The sequence below is a fragment of the Bombina bombina genome, chromosome 1 (assembly GCF_027579735.1).
Source record: "Bombina bombina isolate aBomBom1 chromosome 1, aBomBom1.pri, whole genome shotgun sequence".
Classification (NCBI taxonomy): Eukaryota; Metazoa; Chordata; class Amphibia; order Anura; family Bombinatoridae; genus Bombina; species Bombina bombina.
The window spans coordinates 822,947,858-822,965,056 of NC_069499.1; the positions used below are offsets into that span (position 1 = coordinate 822,947,858).

At 39.8% G+C, this 17,199-nt stretch overlaps 1 protein-coding gene across 2 annotated transcripts in view; it reads left to right on the forward strand.

Annotated features, from left to right (window-relative positions):
* The window catches only part of OCRL (OCRL inositol polyphosphate-5-phosphatase), a 353,818-nt gene that overhangs the window by 208,781 nt on the left and 127,838 nt on the right, over positions 1-17,199 (forward strand). For both annotated transcript variants that reach the window (XM_053699401.1, XM_053699402.1), the window contains exon 10: positions 10,106-10,220. In XM_053699401.1, coding sequence (XP_053555376.1) covers positions 10,106-10,220 — 115 coding nt within the window. The remainder of the gene's footprint in view (positions 1-10,105; positions 10,221-17,199) is intronic.

The window sequence follows — 17,199 nt, forward strand, 5'->3', positions numbered from 1 at the left end:
CTTCTGGCCTTAACAAGAACTGTGCCTGTGCTCTTCCATTTCCTCACTATGTTCCTCACAGTGGACACTGACAGCTTAAATCTCTGTGATAGCTTTTTGTAGCCTTCCCCTAAACCATAATGTTGAACAATCCTTTGTTTTTAGGTCATTTGAGAGTTGTTTTGAGGCCTCCATGTTGCCACTCTTCAGAGGAGAGTCAAAGAAAACAACAACTTGCAATTGGCCACCTTAAATACCTTTTCTCATGATTGGATGCATCTGTCTATGAAGTTCAAGGCTTATTGGGCTCACCAAACCAATTGTGTGTTCCAATTAATCAGTGTTAGTTACAGGTATTCAAATCAACAAAATGACACGGGTGCCCAAATTTATGCACCTGTCTAATGTTGTTTTGATGCATATTGCACATTTTCTTTTAATCCAATAAACCACAGGAAAAGAGAGAGAGAAGGCGGTCTTGCTGATAAAAAGTTCCTTTATTGCAACATCAAGGTAAAAAAAATCCATGCAGATTCAAAGTGCAGAAAGAGGGTGAAAGCACTAAACGGTTGACATGTTTCGGCCGTGGGCCATAATCTTAACCATCTTTGTCCTCAATCCAATAAACCAACCTCATTTCACTACTGAAATATTACTGTGTCCTTCAGCTATTTGATAGATCAAAATGAAATTGCTGATCCAAACACCCAATTATTTATAAATGAAAATCATGGAAATTGTCAGGGGTGCCTAAACTTTTCATACGACTGTATATGTGTGTGTGTGTATATGTGTGTGTGTGTGTGTGTGTGTGTGTGTGTGTGTATATATATATATATATATATATATATATATATATAATTATTTTTTTATTAGTCTGAAAAAAAAACAAAGGTGAGCAGAAGCGCACAAAAAGGCTCGAAGTGTAGCCTTTTTAATAACAATATACAAGTTAAAAGCTTGAGTAAACCAAACCCCTCTATGTTGGAACTACTCACAGAATTCAACCTCGAACATGTGAGGTATGTAAACAGTGTGTCATGGAGCGAGACCCTCCCAGAACAGCACGGATCGACAGTCCTGGATTCCACTAAGAGGCTCTGTTTCCTCTTATGGTCCTATGGACTTGATAGTGCTTTATCTGCCAATACCGAGAACTGGCTTGGCATTTTAGTGAATCCCAATAGCAAGCTTCCTGTTCCACACCAGAAGCCAGTAAAGCATGTTAGCGTGACCGTATGGAAGAGGGGTGCCTATAGCGTTTCTCGAATGTAACTCCACTTTAGAGGTATTGCCTATCATAAAAGTTTAATATTGACCTTTATGCCCCCTTTAAAGTAGCTTGTAACTGTTGAATCCCTATTAAATACATTTGATCTAAGTTCCCTGGAAGGTTTCCTATCACTGGAATTGGCACAAACACATTTCAAAAGATATATAAAATATAGCATTTTACAGTTGCTGAAAAAAAAAAATCCATCTAACTAGTGGCAGATGCAATATTACTAAATGTTTTTGTTACCTCACTTTTTGGATATCCTACACCTGACTACATCTGAAATTGAAAAGACAAAGTTCTTTGAGAGGAGCACCGGCTATTTAAAACATAAGCGTTTATTGATCCAAATAAAAAAAAAAACGGTAATACACAGCATAACAATAAAAGTTCAGTACACAGCTGACGCGTTTCGGCTTACAGCCGTACTCCAAGCTGCCATATACATACTAAAAACAACCCCTCCATTTAAAGGGGAAAACTGGCCTCGTATTGGTTAACTATGTTACAGGTAAAGTGAGGCAAACAGTTAATTAACATTCATCCAATCAGATGCCCCCAATACCGGACATATTAGAAATTCATAGCTTGATATAATTTGTCATAACTTAAACAGGCATTAATGACTACTTCATATTATATTTAAAACACATCATAACATTCCTAAATATAGGTAAATACTTATAAACAATATGTATCCAGTCTAAAATAAATGTTGTTTGTAAATGCACAAAAAAGGTATGATTATTTGCGGACATTAGCATCTACCTCCATTGTTGTGGCAAAGGGTTTTTAAAAAATCTGTAGCTAAACACAAGTGCCATGCATTCCAGCACCATCATAGCATTACATTTTAAATATATTGATTGGCTATACCAATCAATATGTTTATTTATTGATTTAATATTAATTTATTCTCTTTGCCTGTTAGTTCAACCTTCAGTGATATCAAATACCCAATAGCCATTGCTTTATACTTTAACCCTAATATGGTCATGTTTACAAGGCTAGTCTCAGCTGCCAAATCCATAGTCCCAAGCAGTGTACCGATGCTTCACATTGGCAATAATTATGAAGTGGTAACACTGCGAGATAGAATCATTTATAACTACCTAGGGGACTGGATGCATTCTCCGAATAGCCCGGCACTAGATATACTTAGTGACCTCAGAGATGCTGAAGGTATTAAATATCCTAAATCTCTAAAATTTGTTTGCGATGAGACTGTAGCCAAAGGACTACAGTCAAAACCAGGTTACCAGAAGTTTATCAGATCATAATCTGAATTAAAGCCTCCTGTCAACCTGGTTTTGAGTTTAAAAGTCCAGAAGACTTCTTGTTTGGCCAAAGCCCTTTCCCTATCCCCACCCCTAGGTGGTTTCATAGCTCTCTCTCTATTGCAGTCCACTTGTAAAGTGTCTGTAATTGCCCTTGACCAACTGCTGCTGTTGACTAAACTTAAAGGGACACTAAACCCTAAAAATCACCCCAGGCTTCTATGTGCAGGAACCAATCAGCAGCTACTGAGCCTATCTAGATATGCTTTTCAGCAAAGAATATCAAGAGAATTAATCAAATTAGATAATAGAAGTAAATTAGAAAGTTGTTTAAAAATGCATGTTCTTTCTAAATAGGGTAATAGGAATAAAGGAAATAGGATTTCAACAGTTAAAAATACTCGGTAATAATGTGTATCTCTCACAAATATAGCTGCTAGTTTAGTAAAGGTGATTAATTTTGCCACATAGAGGACAAAATAAGTACAGCAATTTAGTTTAATTAAAAAAAATGTTTCTTTAACTTCAAGCTTCAAATAAAAACTACAGCATGGAGTAGGATATCCGTTATTTTGAGTGATTTAATTAGATTTAAAATCTGCATCGATATATATGTTTTTATAACATTAATGTATATAGTGTGTAGGAATGGGCGAATGTGCTGAAAGTGTAATTTGTTTGGTGGAACAAATAGTCCTGTGGACATTCGTTTTGGACAACCAGATGTTGATAAGAATGAAAATCCATTAAAATTCGGTAATCGAATGTTATTTCCGGTTTTACTTTAGTTGTTACTTTCATTTTCAAATGTTCATAATTAGAATGAAGTAGAATGAATGTCCACATTCGAAATTTTGAATGTAACATTGGATTTAACAAATTACTATTCAGAAGTTCAATAGTTCATGTGGTAGGGAATTTAGTAAATTGATACATAATAGATACTAATATATCAATTTGAATGTTTTTATTTTGGATATTGCATAATTTGATTATTACATTTTAAAGAGAGCATTAGCAATTATATTGCATTACACGAATGTTAGAATGTCATACAAACATTCGAAATTAGAAACAAACGAATGTGCTAATTACTTTCATTTTTCGAATGTTGCTAAAAATTCTCCCATACTTACGGCTAGATTTGGAGTTTGGCGGTAAAAGGGCTGTTAACGCTCCGCGGGTTTTTTTCTGGCCGCACCATAAATTTAACTCTGGTATCGAGAGTTCAAACAAATGCTGCGTTAGGCTCCAAAAAAGGAGCGTAGAGCATTTTTACCGCAAATACAACTCTCGATACCAGAGTTGCTTACGGACGCGGCCGGCCTCAAAAACGTGCTCGTGCACGATTCTCCCATAGGAAACAATGGGGCTGTTTGAGCTGAAAAAAAACCTAACACCTGCAAAAAAGCAGCGTTCAGCTCCTAACGCAGCCCCATTGTTTCCTATGGGGAAACACTTCCTACGTCTGCACCTAACACTCTAACATGTACCCCGAGTCTAAACACCCCTAGCCTTACACTTATTAACCCCTAATCTGCCGCCCCCGCTATCGCTGACCCCTGCATTACACTTTTAACCCCTAATCTGCCGCTCCGTAAACCGCCGCCACCTACGTTATCCCTATGTACCCCTAATCTGCTGCCCTAACATCGCCGACCCCTATGTTATAGTTATTAACCCCTAATCTGCCCCCCACAACGTCGCCGACACCTACCTACACTTATTAACCCCTAATCTGCCGACCGGACCTGAGCGCTACTATAATAAAGTTATTAACCCCTAATCCGCCTCACTAACCCTATCATAAATAGTATTAACCCCTAATCTGCCCTCCCTAACATCGCCGACACCTACCTTCAATTATTAACCCCTAATCTGCCGACCGGAGCTCACCGCTATTCTAATAAATGTATTAACCCCTAAAGCTAAGTCTAACCCTAACACTAACACCCCCCTAAGTTAAATATAATTTTTATCTAACGAAATAAATTAATTCTTATTAAATAAATGATTCCTATTTAAAGCTAAATACTTACCTGTAAAATAAATCCTAATATAGCTACAATATAAATTACATTTATATTATAGCTATTTTAGGATTAATATTTATTTTACAGGTAACTTTGTATTTATTTTAACCAGGTACAATAGCTATTAAATAGTTAAGAACTATTTAATAGTTACCTAGTTAAAATAATTACAAATTTACATGTAAAATAAATCCTAACCTAAGTTATAATTAAACCTAACACTACCCTATCAATAAAATAATTAAATAAACTACCTACAATTACCTACAATTAACCTAACACTACACTATCAATAAATTAATTAAACACAATTGCTACAAATAAATACAATTAAATAAACTATCTAAAGTACAAAAAATAAAAAAGAACTAAGTTACAGAAAATAAAAAAATATTTACAAACATAAGAAAAATATTACAACAATTTTAAACTAATTACACCTACTCTAAGCCCCCTAATAAAATAACAAAGACCCCCAAAATAAAAAATTCCCTACCCTATTCTAAAATACAAAAATTACAAGCTCTTTTACCTTACCAGCCCTGAACAGGGCCCTTTGCGGGGCATGCCCCAAGAATTTCAGCTCTTTTGCCTGTAAAAAAAAACATACAATACCCCCCCCCAACATTACAACCCACCACCCACATACCCCTAATCTAACCCAAACCCCCCTTAAATAAACCTAACACTAAGCCCCTGATGATCTTCCTACCTTGTCTTCACCATGCCAGGTTCACCGATCCGTCCTGGCTCCAAGATCTTCATCCAACCCAAGCGGGGGTTGGCGATCCATAATCCGGTGCTCCAAAGTCTTCCTCCTATCCGGCAAGAAGAGGACATCCGGACCGGCAAACATCTTCTCCAAGCGGCATCTTCTATGTTCTTCCATCCGATGACGACCAGCTCCATCTTGAAGACCTCCAGCGCGGATCCATCCTCTTCTTCCGACGACTAGACGACGAATGACGGTTCCTTTAAGGGACGTCATCCAAGATGGCGTCCCTCGAATTCCGATTGGCTGATAGGATTCTATCAGCCAATCGGAATTAAGGTAGGAATTTTCTGATTGGCTGATGGAATCAGCCAATCAGAATCAAGTTCAATCCGATTGGCTGATCCAATCAGCCAATCAGATTGAGCTTGCATTGTATTGGCTGATCGGAACAGCCAATAGAATGCGAGCTCAATCTGATTGGCTGATTGGATCAGCCAATCGGATTGAACTTGATTCTGATTGGCTGATTCCATCAGCCAATCAGAAAATTCCTACCTTAATTCCGATTGGCTGATAGAATCCTATCAGCCAATCGGAATTCGAGGGACGCCATCTTGGATGACGTCCCTTAAAGGAACCGTCATTCGTCGTCTAGTCGTCGGAAGAAGAGGATGGATCCGCGCTGGAGGTCTTCAAGATGGAGCCGGTCGTCATCGGATGGAAGAACATAGAAGATGCCGCTTGGAGAAGATGTTTGCCGGTCCGGATGTCCTCTTCTTGCCGGATAGGAGGAAGACTTTGGAGCACCGGATTATGGATCGCCAACCCCCGCTTGGGTTGGATGAAGATCTTGGAGCCAGGACGGATCGGTGAACCTGGCATGGTGAAGACAAGGTAGGAAGATCATCAGGGGCTTAGTGTTAGGTTTATTTAAGGGGGGTTTGGGTTAGATTAGGGGTATGTGGGTGGTGGGTTGTAATGTTGGGGGGGGGGTATTGTATGTTTTTTTTTACAGGCAAAAGAGCTGAAATTCTTGGGGCATGCCCCGCAAAGGGCCCTGTTCAGGGCTGGTAAGGTAAAAGAGCTTGTAATTTTTGTATTTTAGAATAGGGTAGGGAATTTTTTATTTTGGGGGTCTTTGTTATTTTATTAGGGGGCTTAGAGTAGGTGTAATTAGTTTAAAATTGTTGTAATATTTTTCTTATGTTTGTAAATATTTTTTTATTTTCTGTAACTTAGTTCTTTTTTATTTTTTGTACTTTAGATAGTTTATTTAATTGTATTTATTTGTAGCAATTGTGTTTAATTAATTTATTGATAGTGTAGTGTTAGGTTAATTGTAGGTAATTGTAGGTAGTTTATTTAATTATTTTATTGATAGGGTAGTGTTAGGTTTAATTATATCTTAGGTTAGGATTTATTTTACAGGTAAATTTGTAATTATTTTAACTAGGTAACTATTAAATAGTTCTTAACTATTTAATAGCTATTGTACCTGGTTAAAATAAATACAAAGTTACCTGTAAAATAAATATTAATCCTAAAATAGCTATAATATAAATGTAATTTATATTGTAGCTATATTAGGATTTATTTTACAGGTAAGTATTTAGCTTTAAATAGGAATCATTTATTTAATAAGAGTTAATTTATTTCGTTAGATAAAAATTATATTTAACTTAGGGGGGTGTTAGTGTTAGGGTTAGACTTAGCTTTAGGGGTTAATACATTTATTAGAATAGCGGTGAGCTCCGGTCGGCAGATTAGGGGTTAATAATTGAAGGTAGGTGTCGGCGATGTTAGGGAGGGCAGATTAGGGGTTAATACTATTTATGATAGGGTTAGTGAGGCGGATTAGGGGTTAATAACTTTATTATAGTAGCGCTCAGGTCCGCTCGGCAGATTAGGGGTTAATAAGTGTAGGTAGGTGTCGGCGACGTTGTGGGGGGCAGATTAGGGGTTAATAAATATAACATAGGGGTCGGCGATGTTAGGGGCAGAAGATTAGGGGTACATAGGGATAACGTAGGTGGCGGCGATTTGCGGTCGGAAGATTAGGGGTTAATTATTTTAAGTAGCTTGCGGCGACGTTGTGTGGGGCAAGTTAGGGGTTAATAAATATAATATAGGGGTCGGCGGGGTTAGGGGCAGCAGATTAGGGGTACATAAGTATAACGTAGGTGGCGGTCGGCAGATTAGGGGTTAAAAATTTTAATCGAGTGGCGGCGATGTGGGGGGACCTCGGTTTAGGGGTACATAGGTAGTTTATGGGTGTTAGTGTAGTTTAGGGTACAGTAGTTAAGAGCTTTATGAACCGGCGTTAGCCAGAAAGCTCTTAACTCCTGCTTTTTTCAGGCGGCTGGAATCTTGTCGTTAGAGCTCTAACGCTCACTGCAGAAACGACTCTAAATACCGGCGTTAGAAAGATCCCATTGAAAATATAGGCTACGCAAATGGCGTAGGGGGATCTGCGGTATGGAAAAGTCGCGGCTGTAAAGTGAGCGTTAGACCCTTTAATCACTGACTCCAAATACCAGCGGGCGGCCAAAACCAGCGTTAGGAGCCTCTAACGCTGGTTTTGACGGCTACCGCCGAACTCTAAATCTAGGCCTTAATGTGTATAGATCAATTCTTTAATATTTATTTTTCACTATAATGCATCAACCTTTTAGTTTTTGCTATTTGTTGTTTTTTATTAATGTATTAAATATTAGATGTAGTTATCACGTACTGTTACATGTCTATGGCACAATTCTTCAGGTGATAACACATTACTCTGATTATTGGTTTGGTTGTGACCGTTTAAAGAGAGTGATGTTATTTGGGTATATCTGTAGGACATCATGAGAAAGCTGCTATCATCATATTCGCAGGATCATCAAAGGTGCATTACTCAACGTGCTGCCACTGTAAAACATGAAAACACTACATTTTTACTTGCTAGTAAATCTTTATGTAGAGTGGTATTGCATAGAGCTTTGTTTAAAAGGAAAATAAACCCCAACATTTTATTTCATGATTTGGTTAGAATATACAATTTTAAACAACTTCTATTATCAAATTTGCTTCATTCTTTTGTTATCTTTAGCTAAAGGAGCAGCATTGCACTACTGGCAGCTAGCTGATGACATCTAGTTAGCCAATCACAAGAGACAAATGTGTGCAGGCACCAATCAGCAGCTATTTACCACTAGTGTAGGATATGTGCATATTCTTTTTCGACAGTGGTTACCAAGAGAATAAAAGGACATTTTAAAAATGCAAGTGAATTTAAAGGTGTCTTAAAATTGCATTCTCTATCATCACTGGGAGGAGAATAATGAAAAATGTATGAATAATTTGTTTATGTACTGACCGTATATCTATTACAGGCACATTAAACCTAAAACTTACTCTCTTTTTTTTAAAGATGGGCATAAACCCAAAATTTATCTTTCATGATTCAGATAGAGAAAACAATTTTTAACAACATTCCGTTTTACTTCTATTATCTAATTTGCTTCATTCTTTAGATATCCTTTGTTAAAGAAATAGCAATGCACATGGGTGAGCCAATCACATGAGGTATTTATGTGCAGCCACCAATCAGCAGCTACTAAGCCTATCTATATATGCTTTTCTACAAAGGATATCAAGAGAATGAAGCAAATTAGATAATAGAAGTAAATTGGAAACGTTTTTAAAATTGTATCCTGTATCTGAATCAAGAAAGGAAAAAATGTGGGTTTATGTTCCTTTAAAAGGACATAATACTTATATGCTAAATCACTGATGCATTATAACTGTAAAAAGCTGACAGGAAATTTATCACCTGAGCATCTCTATGTAAAAAAGGAAGATATTTTACTTCACAATCTCCTCAGCTCAGCAGAGTAAGTTCTGTGTAAAAAGTTATACTCAGCTGCTCCCAGCTGCAGGTGAAACAATGAAAATAAATGAAGAAATGAACTGCAGCCAATCAGCATCAACAGTGCTGAGGTCATGAACTCTTTTACTGTGATTTAATGAGATTTCATAGTAAACTTCCTTAAACTGAATAGGGAAATAACACAAGTGTGCACGAGGCTCACTCCCTTGCCTGTCCTGGGACAGGCATACTGATTTGCTGCTTAAAGTCCTTTACAATGGGATGTGAATACTTAAGACATTTTGAGGTAAAATATCTTTCTTTTTTACATAGAGATGTCCAGGTGATATTTTCTAGTCAGATTTTTACAGCTATGCTGCATCACTTTCAAGTGTTTCAACATTTGGGTATCATGGCCCTTTAAGTCTCTTAAGAGGCCCTCTGAAGCCTTGATTTTTTTTTTCTTTTCAGAATACTTCACATGGGTGGTACAGTATAGCCAATTATATGCCATACTTCTCACCACATAGACTAACATCAGCACGTTCTTCTGCTCTGTCTCAGAGTGATCGCCTCAGTACTCTTTAGGAGATCAGTGGGAATGTGCTTATGTTTATTTATGGGACGGTTGTTACAGAATATCATTGGCTGTACTGCCTGCTTGAAGTATCCAAAAAAAAAAAAAAAGAAAAGGATTTAGGGTTCTAGTGTTGAGGCTAAACATTCAAAGGATTCCTTTAAAATAAGGTAAATTACACTTTTTTTTCTCGGCATTAAGAAAGCATTAATGGCCACATTTTATGTTTTTTCTTTACACCATTTATATAAATATTTATATTCTTTATATGATTTCATTGTATTTTCCTGGTTCAGTGTGGTCAAGCCATTACCTTTTAACTTTTACGTTATCTGTGAAGCCTGATCTAACCTCTGACAATTAATTTCATTGCTGAACTGCTCTAATTGTTATGTTTTCAGGTTTCAGGAGCTGGATCTCAGTACTGAAGCTTTTTTCTACTTTGACTCTGGGAAGGAACAGGAGTGGACAGAAGCTGTGGAGAAGAGTTTACACCCAAAAGCCAAATATAAAAAAGTGAGATGACCGATTTTCTGTAAATGTGTCAGTTTTCAATATGTTAGGTCATGTTACGGTCTAGGGTTAGATACTGCCCAGCAATCAAGAAACGTTATTTCTCTTGTTAAGTGTGTTCAGTCCACGGGTCATCCATTACTTATGGGATATATTCTCCTTCCCAACAGGAAGTTGCAAGAGGATCACCCAAGCAGAGCTGCTATATAGCTCCTCCCCTCACATGTCATATCCAGTCGTTCTCTTGCAACCCTCAACAAAGGAGGTCGCGAGAGGAGCTGGAGTTTTTACTTAACTATTAACTATTCTTCAATCAAAAGTTTGTTATTTTAAATGGCACCGGAGTGTGCTGTTTTTCTATCTCAGGCAGTATTTGGAAGAAGAAACTGCCTTCGTTTTTTATCTATGATCTTAGCAGGCGTAACTAAGATCCACTGGCTGTTCTCGACATTCTGAGGAGTGGGGTAACTTCACACTGGGAATAGCATGCGGGGTCCTCCGCAAATGAGGTATGTGCGGTACTTTATTTTCTGGGAATGGAATTGACTAAGAAAATACTGATGTTACCGTATGATGTAAGTACAGCCTTAAATGCAGTAGTAGCAACTGGTATCAGGCTGATAAATGTATGCGCAGTCGAGTTATATTCTAGGGACTAGAATTTGACTGAGAAAATACTGTTAACACTGTAATAATATTTAAGCCTTCTCTGCAGTGGTAGCGACTGGTAGCAGGCTTAGTGATAGCTTTGCATGACATTGAAAAATGTTGTTTTTTAATAAAACGTTTACTGGCATGTTATTCGTTTTTTGTGAGGTACTTTGGTGATAAATCGCTTTGGGCATGATTTTTTCCACATGGCTAACATATTTTTCTGCATGGAAACCGTTATATCAGGGCTCCCACTGTTGTGATTGGAGTGGGAGGGCCCTTGTTTTAGCATCTTGTTGCGCAGTTAAAATTATTGCACAGTCTTTCTGCTTCTTCCTCCTTGATCCAGGACGTCTCTAGAGAGCTCAGGGGTCTGCAAATTTCATTTGTGAGGGAGGTAATCAGTCACAGCAGATCTGTGACAGTGTGCTGACTGTGATTAAAAGCGTTAAATCTTAATTGATATCTGTTTTATCCGTTTTGGGTATCGAGGGGTTAATCATCCTTTTGCTAATGGGTGCAATCCTCTGCTAATAGTACACTTCTTGTTAAGAATTGTTTAATTATATCTGTATTTTTGAAGCGCTGTAGCGTTTTTTATATTGCTTGTTAAACTTATTGAAAGTGATTTCCAAGCTTGCTAGTTTCATTGCCAAGTCTGTTTTAAACATGTCTGATTCAGAGGAAACTGTTTGTTCATCATGTTCAAAAGCCAATGTGGAGCCCAATAGAACGATGTGTACCAATTGTATTGATATTGCTTTGAATAAAAGTCAATCTGTACCGATAAGGAAGCTATCACCAGACAACGAGGGGGAAGTTATGCCGCCTAACTCTCCTCACGTGTCAGTACCTGCGTCTCCCGCTCGGGAGATGCGTAGGATTGAGACACCTAGTACATCTAGGCCCTTACAAATCACTTTACATGATATGGCTAATGTTATGAAAGAAGTATTATATAATATGCCCGAATTAAGGGGCAAACGCGATAGCTCTGGGTTAAGGACAGAGCGCGCTGATGACACGAGAGCCATGTCTGATACTGCGTCACAACTTGCAGAACATGAGGACGGTGAGCTTCATTCTGTCGGTGACGGTTTTGATTCGGGGAGACCGGATTCAGAAATTTCAAATTTTAAATTTAAGCTTGAGAACCTCCGTGTGTTACTAGGGGAGGTTTTAGCGGCTCTGAATGATTGTGACACGGTGGCAATTCCAGAGAAATTGTGTAGGTTGGATAGATACTATGCGGTACCGGTGTGTACTGACGTTTTTCCTATACCAAAAAGACTTACAGAGAATATCAGTAAGGAGTGGGATAGACCCGGTGTGCCTTTTTCCCCTCCCCCGATATTTAGAAAAATGTTCCCTATAGACGCCACCACACGAGACTTATGGCAGACGGTCCCTAAGGTGGAGGGAGCAGTTTCTACGTTAGCCAAGCGTACCACTATCCCGGTGGAGGATAGCTGTGCTTTCTCAGATCCAATGGATAAAAAATTAGAGGGTTATCTTAAGAAAATGTTTGTTCAACAGGGTTTTATATTGCAGCCTATTGCATGCATTGCGCCTGTCACGGCTGCAGCTGCATTCTGGTTTGAGTCTCTGGAAGAGGCGATTCGCACAGAGCCGTTGGATGAGGCCTTGAGCAAAGTTAGAACCCTTAAGCAAGCTAATGCGTTTGTTTCAGATGCCGTAGTACATCTAACCAAACTTACGGCTAAAAATTCCGGATTCGCCATACAGGCGCGCAGAGCGCTCTGGCTTAAATCCTGGTCAGCGGATGTAACTTCTAAGTCTAAACTACTTAACATTCCTTTCAAAGGGCAGACCTTATTCGGGCCCGGCTTGAAGGAAATTATTGCTGACATTACGGGAGGTAAGGGCCACGCCCTTCCTCAGGACAGGGCCAAACCAAAGGCCAAACAGTCTAATTTTCGTGCCTTTCGTAACTTCAAGGCAGGAGCAGCATCGACTTCCTCCGCTCCAAAACAGGAAGGAACTACTGCTCGTTACAGACAAGGTTGGAAAGGCAACCAGTCATGGAACAAGGGCAAGCAGGCCAGAACGCCTACTCCCGCCCCTAAGACAGCATGAAGTCAGGGCCCCCTATCCAGAGACGGATTTAGTGGGGGGCAGGCTTTCTCTCTTTGCCCAGGCTTGGGCAAGAGATGTGCAGGATCCCTGGACGTTAAAGATTATATCTCAGGGATACCTTCTGGATTTCAAATCCTCTCCTCCACAAGGGAGGTTCCATCTTTCGAGGTTATCGACAAACCTAGTAAAGAGAGAGGCATTTCTACAATGTGTACAAGACCTCTTAATCATGGGGGTGATCCACTCAGTTCCGCGATCGGAACAGGGACAAGGATTTTACTCAAATCTATTTGTGGTTCCCAAAAAAGAGGGAACTTTCAGACCAATCTTGGACTTAAAGATCTTAAACAAATTCCTAAGGGTACCATCGTTCAAGATGGAAACCATTCGAACCATCCTACCCATGATCCAAGAGGGTCAATATATGACCACGGTGGACTTAAAGGATGCTTACCTTCATATACCGATTCACAAAGATCATTATCGGTACCTGAGGTTTGCCTTTCTAGACAGGCATTACCAGTTTGTGGCTCTTCCCTTCGGGTTAGCCACGGCCCCGAGAATTTTTACGAAGGTTCTGGGCTCACTTCTGGCGGTACTATGACCACGAGGCATAGCGGTGGCTCCGTACCTAGATGACATTCTGATACAAGCGTCAAGTTTTCAGAATGTAAAGTCTCATACAGAGATAGTTCTAGCATTTCTGAGGTCGCATGGGTGGAAAGTGAACGTGGAAAAGAGTTCTCTGTTATCACACACACGGGTTCCTTTTCTAGTGACTCTTCTAGATTCTGTAGAGATGAAGATTTACTTGACGGAGTCCAGGTTATCAAAGATTCTCAATGCTTGCCGTGTCCTTCATTCCATTCCAAGCCCATCGTTAGCTCAGTGCATGGAGGTAATCGGCTTAATGGTAGCGGCAATGGACATAGTGCCATTTGCGCGCCTGCATCTCAGACCGCTGCAACTATGCATGCTCAGTCAATGGAACGGGGATTACTCAGATCTGTCCCCTTTGCTAAATCTGGACCAGGAGACCAGAGATTCGCTTCTCTGGTGGTTGTCACCGGTTTATCTGTCCAAAGGAATGACCTTTCGCAGGCCAGATTGGACGATTGTAACAACGGATGCCAGCCTTCTAGGCTGGGGAGCAGTCTGGAATTCCCTGAAGGCTCAGGGATCGTGGACTCAGGAGGAGAAACTCCTCCCAATAAACATTCTAGAATTAAGAGCAATATTCAATGCTCTTCTGGCTTGGCCTCAGTTAAGCAAAGCTGAGGTTCATCAGATTTCAGTCGGACAATATCACGACTGTGGCTTACATCAATCATCAAGGGGGAACCAGGAGTTCCCTAGCGATGTTGGAAGTCTCGAAGATAATTCGCTGGGCAGAGTCTCACTCTTGCCACCTGTCAGCGATTCACATCCCAGGCGTAGAGAACTGGGAGGCGGATTTCCTAAGTCGCCAGACTTTTCATCCGGGAGAGTGGGAACTTCACCCGGAGGTATTTGCTCAACTGATTCGTCGTTGGGGCAAACCGGATCTGGATCTCATGGCATCTCGCCAGAACGCGAAGCTTCCTTGTTACGGATCCAGGTCCAGGGACCCGGGAGCGGGGCTGGTAGATGCATTAGCAGCCCCTTGGGTTTTCAACATAGCTTATGTGTTTCCACCATTTCCGTTGCTACCTCGGCTGATTGCCAGGATCAAACAGGAGAGGGCATCGGTAATTCTGATAGCGCCTGCGTGGCCACGCAGGACCTGGTATGCAGACCTAGTGGACATGTCGTCCTGTCCACCATGGTCTCTTCCTCTGAGGCAGGACCTTCTAATTCAGGGTCCTTTCAACCATCCAAACCTAATTTCTCTGAGGCTGACTGCCTGGAAATTGAACGCTTGATTCTATCAAAGCGTGGGTTTTCGGATTCGGGTATTGATACATTAATACAGGCTCGGAAAACCTGTGACAAGAAAAATTTACCATAAGATATGGCGTAAATATTTATATTGGTGCGAATCCAAGAGTTACTCATGGAGTAAGGTTAGGATTCCTAGGATATTAGCTTTTCTACAAGAGGGTTTAGAAAAGGGTTTATCCGCTAGTTCGCTAAAGGGACAGATTTCAGCTCTGTCTATTCTTTTACACAAACGTCTGGCAGAGCATCCAGACGTCCAGGCCTTTTGTCAGGCTTTGGCTAGAATTAAGCCTGTGTTTAAAGCTGATGCTCCTCCGTGGAGCTTAAACTTGGTTCTTAAAGTTCTTCAGGGTGTTCCGTTTGAACCCCTTCATTCCATTGATATTAAGCTTTTATCTTGGAAAGTTTTGTTTTTGATGGCTATTTCCTCGGCTCGAAGAGTCTCTGAGTTATCTGCCTTACATTGTGATTCTCCTTATCTGATATTTCATTCAGACATGGTAGTTCTGCGTACTAAACCTGGGTTTTTACCTAAGGTTGTTTCTAACAGGAATATCAATCAAGAGATTGTTGTTCCATCGTTATGTCCTAATCCTTCTTCAAAGAAGGAACGTCTTTTGCATAATCTAGACGTTGTCCGTGCTCTGAAGTTCTTCTTACAGGCAACTAAAGATTTTAGACAAACTTCTTCTCTGTTTGTCGTTTACTCTGGACAGAGGAGAGGTCAAAAGGCTTCGGCTACCTCTCTCTCTTTTTGGCTTTGTAGCATAATACGTTTAGCCTATGAGACTGCTGGACAGCAGCCTCCTGAAAGAATTACAGCTCATTCCACTAGAGCTGTGGCTTCCACCTGGGCCTTTAAGAATGAGGCCTCTGTTGAACAGATTTGCAAGGCTGCAACTTGGTCTTCACTTCATACTTTTTCCAAATTTTACAAATTTGACACTTTTGCTTCTTCGGAGGCTGGTTTTGGGAGAAAGGTTCTACAGGCAGTGGTTCCTTCTGTTTAATGTTCCTGCCTTGTCCCTCCCATCATCCGTGTACTTAGCTTTGGTATTGGTATCCCATAAGTAATGGATGACCCGTGGACTGAACACACTTAACAAGAGAAAACATAATGTATGCTTACCTGATAAATTTATTTCTCTTGTAGTGTGTTCAGTCCACGGCCCGCCCTGTCTTTTTTTAAGGCAGGTTCTAAATTTTAAAATTATAACTCCAGTCACCACTGCACCTTATAGTTTCTCCTTTCTCGTCTTGTTTCGGTCGAATGACTGGATATGACATGTGAGGGGAGGAGCTATATAGCAGCTCTGCTTGGGTGATCCTCTTGCAACTTCCTGTTGGGAAGGAGAATATATCCCATAAGTAATGGATGACCCGTGGACTGAACACACTACAAGAGAAATAAATTTATCAGGTAAGCATAAATTATGTTTTTTTCACATCTTCATATGTATTTCTACAGATACATTTGCTCACTGCAGCATTGCACTACTGGCAGCTAGCTGAACACATCTAGTTAGCCAATCACAAGAGACAAATATGTGCAGGCACCAATCAACAGGTATTTACCACTAGTGTAGGATATGTGCATATTCTTTTTCGACAGTGGCTCAACTTTTTTTTTTTTGGGGGGGGGGTTAATCTGTTAAAGGACCAGTCAACACAGTAGATTTGCATAATCAACAAATGCAAGATAACAAGACAATGCAATAGCACTTAGTCTGAACTTCAAATGAGTAGTAGATTTTTTTCTGACAATTTTAAAAGTTATGTATATTTCCACTCCCCCTGTACCATGTGACAGCCATCTGCCAATCACAAATGCATACATGTACCATGTGACAGCCATCAGCCATTCACAAACGCATACACACTTATTCTTGCACATGCTCAGTAGGAACTGTTGACTCAAAAAGTTTAAATATAAAAAGACTGTGCACATTTTGTTAATGGAAGGACATTGGAAAGTTGTTTAAAATTGCATTGTCTATCTGAATAATGCATACATGTACCATGTGACAGCCATCAGCCATTCACAAACGCATACACACTTATTCTTGCACATGCTCAGTAGGAACTGTTGACTCAAAAAGTTTAAATATAAAAAGACTGTGCACATTTTGTTAATGGAAGGACATTGGAAAGTTGTTTAAAATTGCATTGTCTATCTGAACTTCAAATGAGTAGTAGATTTTTTTTCTGACAATTTTAAAAGTTATGTATATTTCCACTCCCCCTGTACCATGTGACAGCCATCTGCCAATCACAAATGCATACATGTACCATGTGACAGCCATCAGCCATTCACAAA